This window comes from Coenobita brevimanus, chromosome 40, assembly GCF_032717465.1.
Source record: "Coenobita brevimanus isolate Jiangsu-jjx chromosome 40, ASM3271746v2, whole genome shotgun sequence".
In the NCBI taxonomy this organism is placed as follows: Eukaryota; Metazoa; Arthropoda; class Malacostraca; order Decapoda; family Coenobitidae; genus Coenobita; species Coenobita brevimanus.
In genome coordinates this window covers 26,920,184-26,939,008 of record NC_136993.1, presented here as the reverse complement: position 1 = coordinate 26,939,008, position 18,825 = coordinate 26,920,184, and the positions used below count along the sequence as shown (strand labels likewise).

Below are 18,825 nucleotides of genomic sequence, written 5' to 3'. Positions count from 1 at the left end.
AAAGTGAGTGGCCTTGACCAACTTTCACCTGGCGAAAGACTCTCTCTCTCTCTCTCTCTCTCTCTCTCTCTCTCTCTCTCTCTCTCTCTCTCTCTCTCTCTTACCTACCCGCCCTCATTAATAACCCCAGGTTGTCAGATCTTGACCATTTTTCATTTAGCTGTCACCTGACGAAAATAAATAAATCTCTGGCACTCCTATGATGACCGTGAATGATAAATATCATGAAATACATGTCTCACCTCCCTCTCTTTCTCTTCATTATTTTCTTATTCCCTGCTTTCTACAGTCATACTAACCCTTCAGCTAGAATTTTACAGTTTATTATTGATCATAATTGGAATAATAATTACTGTCTGTCTGTCTGTCTCTGTCTGTCTCTCTCTCTCTCTCTCTCTCTCTCTCTCTCTCTCTCTCTCTCTCTCTCTCTCTCTCTTTCATTTGTTTTCCTCCTATTACAATAGTCAAAATCACTATTACAGGTGAAATAACGACCACTAATATTACCATGCTTGGAAAAAATAATTAAACAAAATTAAATGGGTAAGAACAAGAACAGTAATCTCCCTTTGTGAGAGTGTGTGCGTCTGTAATAATCTGACCACATCTCGAAAGGACCTATGAAGCTGACAGTTGGCAGTTGAGGCTTTCAGGGTTTATAAAGCCACTGATAAACTCTGGGGGCTTCCTTTCATCATGGTACGTCCAGAGACCCACACCGAGAAGCGTGGCAACAAGATTAACATCAAAACCGGCCACACCTGCGTGAAATGTCCAGATTGTGAGCGATTCTGCAACATTTTTGACCAGCGTTATCACAGACAATCCTGTTTACAAGGTGTGTAATCATAAACACTGAAGAGTGAATACCCTATATACCTCTTCTTGTGAAATGGTTTCACAGTATCATTGTATGTGGCCTTCATGGATTTGGAGAAAGTATATGACAGGGTCGATAGACAACGATTGTGGAACGCATTAGACATATATGGAGTAGATGGGAAGTTGTTGTAGGCCGTGAGGAGTAGGTATGAGGGTGCTAAGGCTGCAGTGCATGTGGATAGTGAACTGAGAGAAATTTTTCAGTTTGAAGGTTGGATTGAAACAAGAATGTGTCATGTCTGCATGGTTGTTCAATCTGTATATGGATGGGGTAATAATAGAGATAAAAGGTAGGGCAGTGGATGTTGGAGTGGCTGCTAGTGAGAGAGGGCAGTGTTTGGAAACTCCCTGTACTGTTGTTTGCAGATGACATTGTGTTGTTAAGAAGAGGAGCTGCAAGGCTTGGTGTTGGGAGAGTGGAGGGGAGAGGGAGGAGGAGACCAAGGATGAGATGGGAGATGGAGTGGAGATGTATATGAGAGAGGGGATGTGAGCTGGGGGCAGGGCAATGAAATGGCGAGGTCATGGTGACATGGAGGCGATTTGTTTGTGGCCACCCCTTGACGGGATTAAGGCGTCTGGCATTAAATAGATAGATAGATAGAAATAATCAGGAAGAAACCTTAATGAAAAAGAAAACACCACTGTTCACAGGCGGAGTAGGGGGGACCTCAAAGCGGTTAAGACGACCTCATCTCCCTGGAAACACAACAACGCCTCTACAAGTGCAGAGGTTGTGGTCACACCCTCTACAAAGCAGGGGGGTTGTGGCCACAGCCTCACAAACTGGCGTAGAACTTTGCAGCAACAATACGATTTTGATAATATAGTTAATTATGTCTCCCTTCCTTCATTCAGCTTCGATAGCTGGCTGAAATCTTCAAAAAAAGAAGTGATAGGTCTTTGATTCACCTTCTTTAGAACGACATCCGAGGTGGTTTCACTACGGTTTTTCGTCGCTTCATGAGAGCTAATAACAAATTCACCAACCCTAATTTTGATAGCTCAAAAGATATATATATATATATATATATATATATATATATATATATATATATATATATATATATATATATGTGGTAGGACCCAATATTATATTTACAAATCATAATGGATAGATAGATAAATAGATAGATAGAAGCAGGGAGTCAGATGATGAGAAGGTGTTGTATCTGCGAGAATCGAGCAGTGCTAAACATGCTAACACACTCTTAACACTGAGGAAAGCTGACGACAGCGGCCAGTAAGGAGATGATGCAGTTAGCTGTCAGCAGTCCTCTCGTGAACAAAGATCTGGTAACCATGCACACACATATACACACATACTCACACACAGGCTCTTTAAGCTTTCCATCCACGAGGAACACACGTGACACACCCCTGCTACACCAGATTTTAGGAAAGAGAGAGTTGAAGGAGACAAGCGACCCTAGAGACAGGTCACGGAAGAAAGGCTTAGCGATTTGAGAGAGAGAGACAGATAGCGAGACAGGGAGGTAGCTACCCGGGACTTATATTCGTTCCGTGTGAGAGACTTGTTAATATTTCCAAGACAAATAAAAATAGTCCCATACTATTCTTTACCTCTCCTGTCACTACATGACATTTGGTGGGGAAGCTACTACAAGATATAAAAGCCGCTCGACCACAAGTCTAAAATATACTTCTCTACAAGTAACTACAAAGTCATTATGACATTTGGTAGCAGCGAACGTATACGAACCTCGTCTACGAATCAACATTAAATTCCTACAAAGTATCAAGATTGAAAACAAAAATATCTCTCTTAACCAACAACATAACCAGCTCCTGACGCTTCTCTCCATCAAGCCCCCTCCGTCTCCCAGATCATCACGCTGATGCAGAGGTCAAGAGATCACACGACGCCTTGCAAGTAGCTTAACGACAAACCAGCAAATCTACGGACATCGTCTCCGAATTAAAAGCAAATTTCTACAAAAGCAACCGAGACTCTACAAGATTAGCTTCAGGTCTACATTGAATCCTACAAAATACAGCCTACAGTGCAAATAGTCTACAATTCTACGACGAATCAGCGAACTACAGCCATCTACAATCAACTACAATTAACAACTCTACGTCATCTGTATAATCTTCTACACGCACCTACAAGTAGTGGCAGTCTTCATCCCACAACGAGTAAATCACTAGAGAAAAGGACCGAGAAAACATCGACATAGAAAAACGGAACAAACAAACGAAGATTGAGACACGACTCATAACTCATCTTACTCACTCATCTTCACTCAAGTTACTCATCGCTACTCATTCACTCACCACAGCTACCAGTGTGGGAAGTTGAGGTCATCATGCGTGCTTGCTGAACAGACGCCACGTCAGTCAACACACCACCTGCACCACCACTCACACCATTCCCACCACGGTAAAAATTAGTGAGTTACATAGTTACTTCATTTATACAATACACAGTGATAGACAATAAGCTTCTGCACAAACATATAAAACGTGTTGTATAGTTACAGCTTAAATACATATACCTACTTCAATTATCTTCATAATTCAATCATTAAATACTTGCACGAACAATAAATATTCTACACTGTATATATTCATTCATTTATTATTACATTTATTTAATACCAACGAGTGTTACCATTTATACCTACATAAAATACGTGTTTCATATATACTATCTATCTATCTATTGCCAGACGCCTCAATCCCGTTTGGGGTGGCCACAAACAAATCGCCTCCAAGTCGCCCTGTCCCCCGCCATTTCACTACCCTGCTCCCAACTCACACCCCCCTCTCTCATATACCTCTCCACCCCATCCCTCCATCTCATCCTCGGTCTCCCCCTCCCTCTTCCACCCTCCACCTCACTCACATACACTCTCTTCGTCAGTCTTTCACCCTCCATCCTCTCCACATGGCCAAACCACCTCAGTGTGTTCCTCACAACGCTTCCTATCACATCCACATCAACACCACAACGCTCCTTTATATCCTCATTCGTCAGCCTGTCTCTCCACGTGACTCCACAAGCTCCTCTTAAATAACTCATTTCCACTGCTCTCACTCTTGACTTGTGTCCTTCCAACAACGTCCAAGCTTCACTTCCGTACGTTAGAGTTGGTATCACAATACTGTCATGTAGTAACTTTTTTACTTCCATGCTCACTTCCCTGTTTCTTATCACTGCTTTCAAGGAACCAGCAACCTTTCTTCCCTGCTGTACCCTTTCAAGCACTTCACCCTCCAAACCTCCATCCTTACTCATCACACTACCCAAATACTTAAACGTACTCACATTTTCCAATTCCTCACCATCCAACCTCGCTGTACATTTACTGACTTCACCTCTCTCAAAGACCATCACTTTACTCTTCCCTACATTCACCTTTAGGTTCCGTTTCTTACACACTCTCTCAAACTCATCCACCAAGCCTTGCAGCTCCCCTTCATCTTCACTCAACAACACAGTATCATCTGCAAACAACAGTACAGGGAGTTTCCAAACACTATCCTCTCTCACCAGGGCCACTCCAACATCCACTACCCTACCTTGTACCTCTTTTATTACCCCATCCATGTACAGATTGAACAACCATGGAGACATGACACATCCCTGTTTCAAACCAACTTTCAAAGAGAAAAATTCACTTAGTTCACCATCCACACGCACTGCAGCCTTAGCACCATCATACATACTCTTCACAGCATTCAACAACTTCCCATCTACTCCATATATTCTTAACACTTTCCACAATCCTTGTCTATCCACCCTGTCATATGCTTTCTCCAAATCCATGAAAGCCGCATACAACTTCTTTCCCTTCTCTAGAAACTTTTCCACTAAAGATCTAAGAATGAATATCTGATCTACACAACCTCTTCCCTTCCTAAAGCCTCCCTGTTCTTCTCCAACTAATTTCTCTGTTCTTTCTCTAACTCTGTCTATAAGTATCCTACCATACACTTTTCCTATTATACTAAGAAGACAAATGCCCCTATGATTACCACACACTTCTTTTTCCCCTTTTCCTTTGTACAAGGGAATAATTATACCTGACTTCCAATCCTCCGGGACTCTACCTTCCTCCCAGGCCAATCTGCACATCTTCCACATCCATTCTACTACTATCTCTCCCCCATGCTTCAGCATCTCACCACACACTCCATCAATTCCTGGGGCTTTCCCCGATTTAACTTTCTTCATTGCTTCCACAACCTCTATCCTACTGATTTCTACCGGTCTTCTCACCTCCCTCCTTCTCCCAGCCATTCCCCAGCCACTTATACTCGCATTACTTCCATCCTCTACGTTCAACAATTCCTTAAAGTGTTCTCTCCATCTGCTCACTTTTTCTCCCTTCTCCACTAGTAATCTACCATGTTTATCTTTCACTCCCCTGCTAACTTCACTTCCACCCTGTCTTACTCTTTTCACTTCTCTCCAGAACATTTTCTTACAGTCCCTCCACTTTACACTCAAATTCCTTCCAAATTCCTGATCCACTCTCTTCTTACTCTCTCTTACTAATCTTTTCACCTCTCTCTTCCTTTCCACATATAACTCTCTCTTCTGCCTCTCAACTTCTTCCACGCCCCTATTTCTCATCCATTCATTGTATGCTTTCTTCTTTTGTGCCACAGCCTGTTTCACCTCTTCAGTCCACCACGCTGTTCCTTGCACCCCCCTCCGTCTTCTCTTCCTTTAACACACCACATCACATGCTGCACATATTTCTTCTGTAAATATCTTACACACACCTTCCACGTCTCCCATCTGCTCCAATTCATATTTGCCCAATCGTTCCTCCACTTCTCTCTTATACTCTGCCTTTTTCTCATCCTCTTGTAACCTTTCCACTCTCCTTGCAACTACTCCTTCCTCTCGTCTTTCCCTTCTTCTATTCCTCCATCTTACTTGCATCCTAATTCTGGCCACCACCAAGTAGTGGTCAGAAAGGCCACTCCCCCAACCTCTATAAACTCTTGCATCCAATATACATCTTCGCATCCTTTCATCCACACACACATAATCAATCATTGCCTTCCTTTCATTCAGTTCACCACCCACCCTTCTCATCACTCGCCATGTATACCTGTGGATCATTTTATGCCTGAAGAGGGTATTGGCTATTACCAACCCCCTCCCAGCACAGATGTCCTCTAACGCACTCCCATTCTCATCTATCTCAGCAGGCACACTCCACTCACCAACTATTCCATCCACCTTCACATTACCAACTTTACCATTCATATCACCGATCAAAAACACTCTCTCATTCCTTCCAAACTTTTCCATGCACACTTCCACATTTGTCCAGAACTCTTCTCTCACTCTTCTAGCACGATCTTGCGTTGGCGCATACACACACACAATCGCCCACATTTGTATTCCAACTTTCAACTTTACCCACACAATCCTTGACCCAACTGATCCATACTGTCTTATGCTCTTCTTCCATCTTTTACTCACAACTATACACACTCCTTCCTTTGCCCTCTCATTCTCATCTACTCCTGCACATATACCCCATCCATACTCCCATTCTCTCACACTTTCTCCTCTCCATTTTGTTTCAGTTATTCCACATACATCCACTTTCGCATCCTCAAGCACCTGGACAATCTCTCTCTCTTTCACCTCATCATTCGCTCCTCTTACATTCCATGTACACATTACCAAGTCCTTTGTCCGGTCCTGGGTCGTCAACGTTTGGTCAGTCCTTGTCCGAGGCTTCTTGTTTGTTTTTTTAGTTAGTTGTTTTCCGGGGAGGGGCACTAACCCTCCGCCAACCCTTTTAGTCGCCTTTTACGACAAGCAGGGATACTGGGGGAGTATTCTTGAAAACCCCCCTACCCCCAGGGGTATACAACTATACATATTATACTATACATATTATATCTATACATATTATATCTATACATATTATATCTACAAAGTAATAAAGAAAATATACCATCACAGTTACTCAGTGAGCGATTAAAAGAACTGTATTAAACATTTATTAATTAAAGCTACCTAGTGGAAACATATAAATTAAGTTACAAGGTAAACTAGAGAAAAAAAAAATGGCCAACACAAATGCCGTTAGCAAGAGTGAACATCTTCAACACAATCGTGAAGACAATGATTTCCACACAGTGCTGACACACTTATTACTCACGATAGGTACAGGTGAACAACAAATCAGTGTGTATAGTTAATACTGTATATAGTGTATATATTTTTTATATAAAATAACAAAATATGGGACTATATAATATCATTTTATAGTATCTGTGCAATATAAACTAAACTTTGAAAAAGTATCCCAAGGAAATTAGCCAGTAATTATGTAACCATGAACAACATGGAAAAAGCGTACACAAGCAAAGAGAAACAAACTATAGAAAATCAATACATAAAAAAAAAAAAGAAAGAAAGAAAGAAAAGTAAGAAAGAAAAAAGAGGAATAGAGTAAGATCACATAACAAACAAATGAAAATAAGTGTAAGTGTTACTACATATGCCAAAATACCACATCAACTACAAACAAAAAAGCAAATTCTGTCTCCACAAACAAGTGGCATGACACATCATCACTATCATCGACCGCAGCATATGTTAGGACTGGAGTTATTACAATTATGTTACTCCATATTATAATTATGTAACTACAAACAATATGTACCAATTTATGTGACAGTTGCATTAACAAGATGTGACTTTTATGTAACTTTAACTACAATTATGTAACTACAAACAATACTACAAACAATATGTACCATCTATGTAACAGTTACATTAACAAGATGTAACTTTTATGTAACTTTAAGTACAATTATGTAACTACAAACAATATGTACCATTATGTAACAGTTGCATTAACAAGATGTAACTTTTAAGTAACTTTAACTACAATTATAAGGCCAAGACACTTATGTAATAGTTGCATTAACAAAATGTAACTACAATTATAAGGCCAACACAATTATGCATTAACACAATATAAGTCATACAATTATAGCACAATTCTGTATTACCAGTATCATCATACAAGTTAGGTGAAATATTAGACATTACTAAAGTGATAACTCAAATATGTAATGTATAACCTAGCAGTATTACCATTGCACAATTATATGCGTACGTCTGTTGTACATGCACGTCATACAAAGTGTTATACAACAACCATTGCATTTATTCAAATATGTATACAACTTATTTAAAATGTATTATTACTGAATAATCACTATTTACTATGAATAATATATGTATACAATATACATACAATTATGTTACTTTACAATATTATGTATTTCACTTAATTAGCTTATAAGTTCATTATAATGTGTATGTAGTATGTATTAATATATTATAACTATTAAATGTCGATGGTACGCCATTTTTGCGCGGCCGAGCAGTGTGGTAGGACCCAATATTATATTTACAAATCATAATAGATAGATAGATAAATAGATAGATAGAAGCAGGGAGTCAGATGATGAGAAGGTGTTGTATCTGCGAGAATCGAGCAGTGCTAAACATGCTTACACACTCTTAACACTGAGGAAAGCTGACGACAGCGGCCAGTAAGGAGATGATGCAGTTAGCTGTCAGCAGTCCTCTCGTGAACAAAGATCTGGTAACCATGCACACACATATACACACATACTCACACACAGGCTCCTTAAGCTTTCCATCCACGAGGAACACACGTGACACACCCCTGCTACACCAGATTTTAGGAAAGAGAGAGTAGAAGGAGACAAGCGACCCTAGAGACAGGTCACGGAAGAAGGGCTTAGCGATTTGAGAGAGAGAGACAGATAGCGAGACAGGGAGGTAGCTACCCGGGACTTATATTCGTTCCGTGTGAGAGACTTGTTAATATTTCCAAGACAAATAAAAATAGTCCCATACTATTCTTTACCTCTCCTGTCACTACATGACATTTGGTGGGGAAGCTACTACAAGATATAAAAGCCGCTCGACCACAAGTCTAAAATATACTTCTCTACAAGTAACTACAAAGTCTTTATGATATATATATATATATATATATATATATATATATATATATATATATATATATTTATGCTGGTATGTTTGGGTACTGGGTTCTGTGTGACACTCTACTAGTGTCTGCAGAGGTTACTCAGATAACAAATGATTTTCCTCTGGGCTTAGAGCAAAAAAACATTACTAATGATGATCTTTCACCCTATTCCAAACAGCTATTAGGAAAGGAGGGTAGAAAATACCATACATTTAATAAAAAAAAAACTTGTAGCTTCTCACTCAGCAAAGTACAACTTGCAGTTATATATGAGTCATAGTGTGAGATTAGTTAGAGTGATCTCAGTGTTCATTTTTAGACAAGAACCATATTTAAAAGCGTACATAAAACGAAACATTCAGCTAAGAAATAATGCCTCAACTAAGGACAAAAAAGCTATGTATAAGCTAATGTCAAATTCACTGTTTGGGAAAACTTTATTCAATCCCCAGAGATATGCCACCAAAACTAAAGTTTGCCGAAACAGGAAAGAATTCCTAAAACGTGATAGGAATCCTTTCTTCAGAAGGGTGAGACCCTTAAAAGAAAATCGAGAAATAACAATCTATCAGTCTCCCAAAATAGAACTGTCTCATGCCCAGTTTGTGGGATCTCAAATTCTTGAGTTGGCCAGGGTAAAGATGTATCATTTTTGGAATGATGTTCTCACAAAGCACTATGGGGAAAGAGTAAAGGCAGTGTACTCAGATAGAGACAATTTTGTATTTTCACTTGAGTGCGAAGATATATTCAGTAAATTACAAAGGTATCCTCTTGTGGACTGGATAGATATATCTAATTTCAGTCCCCAACATCCTTGGTACAGTGATGCACGTAAAGGACAGTTGGGTCTGTTAAAAAGTGAGGTAGGGGAAGAACTGATAGTTGAAGCATGTTGTCTGAAGCCAAAATTATACTCCTTACTTTTGCAGTCAGGCACAGAGGTGATAACTGGTAAGGGTATTCCTAGTTATGACAGGATAAAACTTAAACATCAAGAATACAAAGACACTCTTCTGGGGTCCAATAAGATTCATTATGTTAGAGCCACCAGTATATCTAACCGGCAGGGACAGATCACCAAGCTATCAGTAAACAAGAGAGGGTTGAGTGAATTTGAAGATAAACATTATTATTTGTCCCCTACTCAGTCAGTCAGCTATGGGCATCCTTTGGCTAACAACATTTAAGTAAAAGGAGGGCAAGAAGAAGAAAAAGAAGAAAGAGATGGGAAGGAGCTTCCATCTCTGTGGGGGTCACGACTCATCCCCATTACCCAACAGTGTTTGTATTTAATGGCAATGCAGAGTCAGACTGTAGTAAGTGTTCAGATGAACTGGCTTCAATTGTTCCTCCCCTTCACATTTTCTCCCGAAATACTCGGGCAGCTGGGAGCCCCCATGAATTTACACTATCTCCCCCGCAGTGCAGAACCACTGCGTGTCATAATTCATTTATCCCCAGAACTACTACTCTCTGGAATTCGCTTCCTGGGAGTTGTTTCCCACAAATATTTGATCCACTTCAGTTCAAGTCCAGTTGTTATGGGTATTTTATGAATGGAGGATGCCTTAAGGCACATGGACTTATTTTTTTTCTCCTTTGTTTTTCCTTCCTCCATTCATTATCTATTAAAAATAAAAATACTGTATATATTGTACTAAAAAAACCTTTACTGATAATTTGTAAATAAGTGTCTGCAGTGTTCATGTTTTATTTATTAGGTAAGGACTTTTTAGTTTTCTTTCAGTGTGTGTTTAAAGACCTTTCCTAGACAGGGAAGCTACTTCCTCATCCATTATGAGGATGTCTGTATCATTTTTTTCATATATAATTTGTATGCAAAATCCTATATACTGTATATACTGTAGTAAAAACCTTTCCTGATAATTGTAACTAAAGTGTCTGCAGTGTTCATGTTTTATTTATTAGGTGAGAACATTTTAGTTTTCTTTCAGTGTGTGTTTAAACACCGTGGAGAACGTTTATATATCAGAACATACTGATATATTCCGTGATCCTGCCAGAATTATTGTGGCGGGGTTTTCAAACTCAGGAAAAACCGTACTTACTCATTAAATACAATGAAGAAAAGTTTTTAAAAATATTTGTCTGTGGTGTAAGCTATCACCCTCTTCAAGATGATCCAGTCATTGGTCGTAAAGTTTCTGTGCACAAAGATATAATTGACCCTTCAGTACACTCAGCTCCACAAGGAAAATCACTACTCATATTAGATGATTTGTATTTAAAGGCAAACTTCCCCACACCCGCAATTTTGATCAAACATTGTTGGGGAGCCTCCTTGTGAAGTAGTCTACACCAATGGAAATTAATAGCTTACTTCGAAACACATACTATGATCCCACATCACATGCATCCTTGTGTAATATTGAAAAATTATATTGGGCTGCCAAAAAAATAAACACTCTACTGACTAAAACAGATGTGAAGAGATTTTTAAAAGGTTCTAGAGTTTATACTCTGCATAAATTACAAAGAAAGATTCCCATGATGGAACATTGTAGCAGCAGGACCCCGCAGTATTCTGACATGTGACCTGGCTGACTCGAGGCACTTATGGAGGGAAAATAATGGTGTACAATATTTACTGGTATGTGTAGATGTCTTCTCACGATTCATGTTTGTCCATCCCATTCAACGAAAAACTGGATCTACTGTAACTAAGGCTCTTTTCAAGTATTTTAAGTAAACCAGAGTCACAGGGTTACTCAAGACTATTCACAGTCAGGGAGACAGAATTTTATAATAAAACGCTGGACTCTTACTTGAAGAGGAAGAAGATTATTCTGTATAGTGTTTACTCAGGACAGACAAAGGCTAGTCTCTGTGAGCGTGCCATAAGAACTCTGAAACACAAAATTTATCGGTATTTTACTGCATACAAAACTTTAAACTACCTACCCATACTAAGTACGCTGGTAAGCACTTACAATCTCACCCTCATCGAGGCTTGAAGGGCAAGACACCTAGTGAAATTCACAAGCTAACAGCCCCCGGAGACTGACGAAAGCAGTTTACATTAATGTATATAAAGCCTGTCAAACGTAAAAAAACAATTCAAACTTGGCTGTAGGGGACTTAGTACGAATAGTGACTTCGACCAGGAGTAAGAGCTTTGCAAAAGGATTTACTATACAGAATACAGAAGAGATACAGTATTTCGCATTACTAAAATACACATGAGTAAGTCAGGAATTCATACCTATGAGCCGGAAGACTGGGGTGGAGAAGCAATCAAGGGAATAGTTTACAGAGAAGAAATAATCCCTGCTTTAGCCCCAGAAACCTACCCCATTGAAATATTAAAGAGACGGAGAAAGAAAGACGGCTCTTTGCAGTATTATATTCACTGGAAATCATATCCAGATCGCTTTAACGAGTGGATAGATGCCCTGGAGATCCAGAAAAACACTGATCTCCCGCCATCGTGATTTTATTCAGTTTCTGAAACAAACCAAGCCAAAGCTGAGGAGGAAATTAATTTCCAGATGTTGCAAACCAGAGTTAGACTGGTTATCAGAGATATTTGCAAATTTCTTGAAGAAATACTTAACAAGAGATACAAAGGTAATAAGGAAGGTTCGTCCACACCAGTCTGTAATTCGAGAGATTGCTTTGAAACAAACACCTTTAAAGTGAAAAAGTCAGATCTTTACCTCTACTACTGGAGGGTCTTTTCTAAGCATCTTGCTACACATTGCCACTACTGTATTAGGGAATCTTCTTAAATAATGACAGTCAAAGAATTTTGCCCAGTACCAAGGTCTCAGGCAGAAACCATTCTTTATACATCTGCCATTCAAACACCCCAGGAAACTGCTTATCCTAAAGCTTCCCATGTAACTGTCCTGAGTCAGCCTTCAAATACAGAACATCGTCACTCACTCGAGGACACAATCAAAATACTACTCAAACCAGAAGTCCATCAGTATGCTTTTGGTATCTTGTCATATTTACGACACCATCCTTTAGTATACGGGGATGATATGGGTAATCTGATGTCTCCAATTGGCAGCATTAATATTATAGATGTAATTCAGTACTGGGTTACCCGAAACAACACGTTTGATTCAGGTAAAATAACTGACTTACGAACTTTGGGGAAACTTGCAGATTTACCCGAGGCTTATATCAAGAATCCAAAGGCAAAGAAAAAACTCTTCGTGGGTGGAGCCACATCTCATTAAAAAAATAAATAAATAAAACAAACCTTTAAGAGATGGGACCCATATTAAATCTCTCATTACAGCCTGCAGGAACAGTCTGCCTGGAGACCTCGAGCAGAATGGATGTCTGTGGGAGAGGCTTCCACTTCCATGATCGATTAAGGGAAACACGTTCGGCTCATGCTCTTGCTAGCCATAGGGCCAAGATTATCAACCCCTTTTTTGAGACTTATAAAGTTGGAAATCTAACAGAGGATTACTATAAGCAAAATATAGATTTAGATGTTTCCACTCTAAGTCTGAATGATAAGGATATAGAGACTCATCTTCAGTATTATCAACAACAATACCATCGTTATAGAGAGGTGGCTCTCCAATTTTTGTCTGTCAGGTCTTTACTGGATGATCTTCGAACCAAGCGATAAGATTTGTAATTTAACAACCTAGGAAAAATATAGAAAAGGGGGAATTCCCCACCCAGTTACTACCTTGAAAGAGGTGAGTGAGTTTGTTGGTTATACCACTCCCCATAAAAGGAAGCCCCAGGAGTTCAGCCGCCACACTTCGCTCCTAACACTCGCTCACACTTAAGGGGCTCGGGATGGAGGCTGAGGGTACATTCCTCCAAACAATGCACAGGAAATAACTGACGATCAGTATGACGTCAGAGATAATACTATTTGTCATATTGTGAATGCACTGGGAGTACGAAATTACTGCCTTTGTGCCGTAATTTCTGAAAAGTATCCTTATGCTAATCTGTACTCCACTCGAAAAACCCTGCATAATCTTAACAGAGCCTAAGTCAAATCACTGGATAAAGTTGGGTCTGTCAGAATGTTCAAAGAAACTAGCAGACCCTATATAATTACTTTAGTAGCCCACTGGGGTCCTGGCTCTGAACTAGAAACCAACAAATCTACCCAAGAGTTAGTTAGAAAGTCATCTGACCACCATTACATTCAGGGTCTCCAACTGGATACTGTAACTGGACGTGTGGGTAACTTAGCTCTGTGTTGAAGAGCTAAAACATATCGTACCCCATTTAGGTATTAAACATTTATTAATACCCGAGGGGACTGGAAGTGATCTGGGTGGAGATATGTGGGCTTTAAACTATTTGCCTTGCTTTGAGAAGCTGGCAAAGTACTGCCGACGTATCAGCATGAATTGTACAGTCGTTGACAGGAGAAATGTCTCTGATCATGAAGCTGCAGTTGGAATACGCGAGTGGTATCCACCACAAAAACAACTAGCACAGCTTCCATCACAACCACAACCTCTACCACAGCTTTCATCACAACAATCACAACCTCTACAACAGCCTCCTTCCTACGAGGAGGTGTGGCTGGAGGGTCCAATGTTACTACCCCTCCTCCAGCATGAAACACTACAGCAGCAGCAGCAGCAGCACCATGGACAACGCAAAGACCCACGAAAAAGACCTGCAGCAGCCTCAGATGAAGTGGAACCACTCAGTATCTTTTTTTAAAATTGACTATAAACAATAATGTTAGAGTATTAAATGTTTATGATGATTCCACTGCCTGGCAAGAAGCCAGAAATGGAAGCTGTTACATAAAAGAGGCCATTGATCAATCCTGATAAAAAATGAAAATCATTAATATGGAGAAATTACTTACACCAATATTACTTATGAAACTAATATTTATCAAAACTAAGCATACTCAAATTTGATTACTAATAGTAGTTTGTAAGATGTTTTGGGGAGATGGTATATAATTCTCAGTACTGAAACACAGATTTACTTTAGAAGCTCTTGCATATCTACTCTTGACTACTACTGGCATTTAGTCATAATAGCCTGTAAGAGGTTCGTGGGTGATCGTATGTAATTCTAAGTATATACTTTTTTTTTTTTTTGCTGATAAAAATTCGTGTGTAAATTGTTAATAAAAGTAAAAAAAAAAAAAAAAATACAAATCTCTAGCTTTCTTAACCTATAAAACAATGGTATATAGTATTTTTTGTTAGTATGTATTCTACAAGGTAAACAGACATGTCACTGAAAGACACTGATGACATATACCTCTATCTCTCTTCCATTGCAAGTGGAGATGTTTACCCAGATAATACCACAACGAACTTTCAGAATCACATTATCCCACAGCAGCTAGATCCAAATCATGAATAGGAAGTTGGGTTAAGTAATATTTTATTCCCAAAATATTATTACTGTCTCAGAAATGGTGATCTGGAATGTAAAATTGGTTTTCAGACACGAATAATTAGATCTGAAAACGAAGACTATGAGTACAATTTGTATAATTATATACCTGAAACAAATTTTTTCCAACTTAAGCTCTCGCAATTTAGTACCTTCAATCGAATCCATTTAGTGTCAAATGTTGAAAGAACTTCAGGATATTATTCAAGAAACGTATGCTGATTATTTCCCTTACCAGCAAATATTGCATTATGATTACCCCCTGGGGGTAAGGGGGGTTTTCAAGAATACTCCCCCAGTATCCCTGCTTGTCGTAAAAGGCGACTAAAAGCGTTGGCGGAGGGTTAGTGCCCCTCCCCGGAAAACAACTAACTAAAAAAACAAACAATAAGCCTCGGACAAGGACTGACCAAACGATGACGACCCAGGACCGGACAAAGGACTTGAAAATGGCTACGTGGAATGTAAGGGGAGCGAATGATGAGGTGAAAGAAAGAGAGATTGTCCAGGTGCTTGAGGGTGCGAAAGTGGATGTATGTGGAATAACTGAAACAAAATGGAGAGGAGAAAGTGTGAGAGAATGGGAGTATGGATGGGGTATATGTGCAGGAGTAGGTGAGAATGAGAGGGCAAAGGAAGGAGTATGTATAGTTGTGAGTAAAAGATGGAAGAAGAGCATAAGACAGTATGGATCAGTTGGGTCAAGGATTGTGTGGGTAAAGTTGAAAGTTGGAATACAAATGTGGGCGATTGTGTGTGTGAATGCGCCAACGCAAGATCGTGCTAGAAGAGTGAGAGAAGAGTTCTGGACAAATGTAGAAGTGTGCATGGAAAAGTTTGGAAGGAATGAGAGAGTGTTTTTGATTGGTGATATGAATGGTAAAGTTGGGAATGTGAAGGTGGATGGAATAGTTGGTGAGTGGGGTGTGCCTGCTGAGATAGATGAGAATGGGAGTGTGTTAGAGGACATTTGTGCTGGGAGGGGGTTGGTGATAGCCAATGCCCTCTTCAGGCATAAAATGATTCACAGGTATACATGGCGAGTGATGAGAAGGGTGGGTGGTGAACTGAATGAAAAGAAGGCAGTGATTGATTATGTGTGTGTGGATGAAAGGATGCGAAGATGTGTAATGGATACAAGAGTGTATAGAGGTTGGGGGAGTGGACTTTCTGACCACTACTTGGTGGTGGCCAGAATTAAAATTCAAGTAAGATGGGGGAATAGAAGAAGGGAAAGACGAGAGGAAGGAGTAGTTGCAAGGAGAGTGGAAAGGTTACAAGAGGATGAGAAAAAGGCAGAGTATAAAAGAGAAGTCGAGGAACGATTGGGCAAATATGAATTGGACCAGATGGGAGACGTGGAAGGTGTCTGTAGGATATTTACAGAAGAAATATGTGCAGCATGTGATGTGGTGTGTGGAAGGAAGAGAAGACGGAGGGGGGTGCAAGTAACAGCGTGGTGGACTGAAGAGGTGAGACAGGCTGTGGCACAAAAGAAGAAAGCATACAATGAATGGATGAGAAATAGGGCCGTGGAAGAAGCTGAGAGGCGGAAGAGAGAGTTATATGTAGAAAGAAAGAGAGAGGTGAAAAGATTAGTAAGAGAGAGTAAGAGAAGAGTGGATGAGGAATTTGGAAGGAATTTGAGTGTAAAGTGGAGGGACTGTAAGAAAATGTTCTGGAAAGAGGTGAAAAGAGTAAGACAGGGTGGAAGTGAAGTTAGCAGGGGAGTGAAAGATAAAAATGGTAGATTACTAGTGGAGAAGGGAGAAAAAGTGAGCAAATGGAGAGAACGCTTTAAGGAATTGTTGAACATAAATGATGGAAGTAATGCGAGTATAAGTGGCTGGGGAATGGCTAGGAGAAGGAGAGAGGTGAGAAGACAGGAAGAAATCAGTAGGATAGAAGTTGTGGAAGCAATGAAGAAAGTAAAATCAGGGAAAGCCCCAGGAATTGATGGAGTGTGTGGTGAAATACTGAACCATGGGGGAGAGATAGTAGTAGAATGGATGTGGAAGATGTGCAGATTGGCCTGGGAGGAAGGTAGAGTCCCAGAGGATTGGAAGTCAGTTATAATTATTCCCTTGTACAAAGGAAAAGGGAAAAAAGAAGTGTGTGGTAATCATAGGGGCATCTGTCTTCTTAGTATAATAGGAAAAGTGTATGGTAGGATACTTATTGACAGAGTTAGAGAAAGAACAGAGAAATTAGTTGGAGAGGAACAGGGAGGCTTTAGAAAGGGAAGAGGTTGTGTAGATCAGATATTCATTCTTAGATCTTTAGTGGAAAAGTTTCTAGAGAAGGGAAAGAAGTTGTATGCGGCTTTCATGGATTTGGAGATAGCATATGACAGGGTGGATAGACAAGGATTGTGGAAAGTGTTAAGAATATATGGAGTAGATGGGAAGTTGTTGAATGCTGTGAAGAGTATGTACGATGGTGCAAAGGCTGCAGTGCGTGTGGATGGTGAACTAAGTGAATTTTTCTCTTTGAAGGTTGGGTTGAAACAGGGATGTGTCATGTCTCCATGGTTGTTCAATCTGTACATGGATGGTGTAATAAAAGAGGTACAAGGTAGGGTAGTGGATGTTGGAGTGGCCCTGGTGAGAGAGGATAGTGTTTGGAAACTCCCTGTTCTGTTGTTTGCAGATGATACTGTGTTGTTGAGTGAAGACGAAGGGGAGCTGCAAAGCTTGGTGGATGAGTTTGGGAGAGTGTGTAAGAAACGGAATCTAAAGGTGAATGTAGCGAAGAGTAAAGTGATGGTCTTTGAGAGAGGTGAAGTCAGTGAATGGACAGCGAGGTTGGATGGTGTGGAATTGGAAAATGTGAGTATGTTTAAGTACTTGGGTTGTGTGATGAGTAAGGATGGAGGTTTGGAGGGTGAAGTGCTTGAAAGGGTACAGCAGGGAAGAAAGGTTGCTGGTTCTTTGAAAGCAGTGATAAAAAACAGGGAAGTGAGCATGGAAGTGAAAATTTACTACATGACAGAATTGTGATACCAACTCTAACGTACGGAAGTGAAACTTGGACGTTGTTGGAAGGATACAGGTCAAGAGTGAGAGCAGTGGAAATGAGTTATTTAAGAGGAGCCTGTGGAGTCACATGGAGAAACAGGCTGACGAATGAAGATATAAAGGAACGTTCTGGTGTGGATGTGGATGTGATAGGAGGCGTTATGAGGAACACACTGAGGTGGTTTGGCCATGTGGAGAGGATGGAGGGTGAAAGACTGACGAAGAGAGTGTATGTGAGTGAGGTGGAGGGGGGAAGAGGGAGGGGGAGGCCGAGGATGAGATGGAGGGATGGGGTGGAGAGGTATATGAGAGTGGGGGGTGTGAGTTGGGAGCAGGGCAGTGAAACGGCGGGGGACAGGGCGACTTGGAGGCGATTTGTTTGTGGCCACCCCAAACGGGATTGAGGCGTCTGGCAATAGATAGATAGATAGATAGATAGATAGATTACAACATAGATAGGGTTGTCATCCAAAAAATGTAGTTGGGGATGATGCAGATCGTTTATACACCGAGTT

At 40.2% G+C, this 18,825-nt stretch overlaps 1 protein-coding gene across 1 annotated transcript in view; it reads right to left on the bottom strand.

The window, feature by feature from the left end:
* Window positions 1–618: 618 nt before the first annotated feature.
* Window positions 619–18,825, bottom strand: part of LOC145397006 (uncharacterized) — a 109,716-nt gene continuing 91,509 nt past the window's right edge. Inside the window, exon 10 of the mRNA XM_080270229.1 lies at window positions 619–761. Coding sequence (XP_080126355.1) covers window positions 619–761 — 143 coding nt within the window. The remainder of the gene's footprint in view (window positions 762–18,825) is intronic.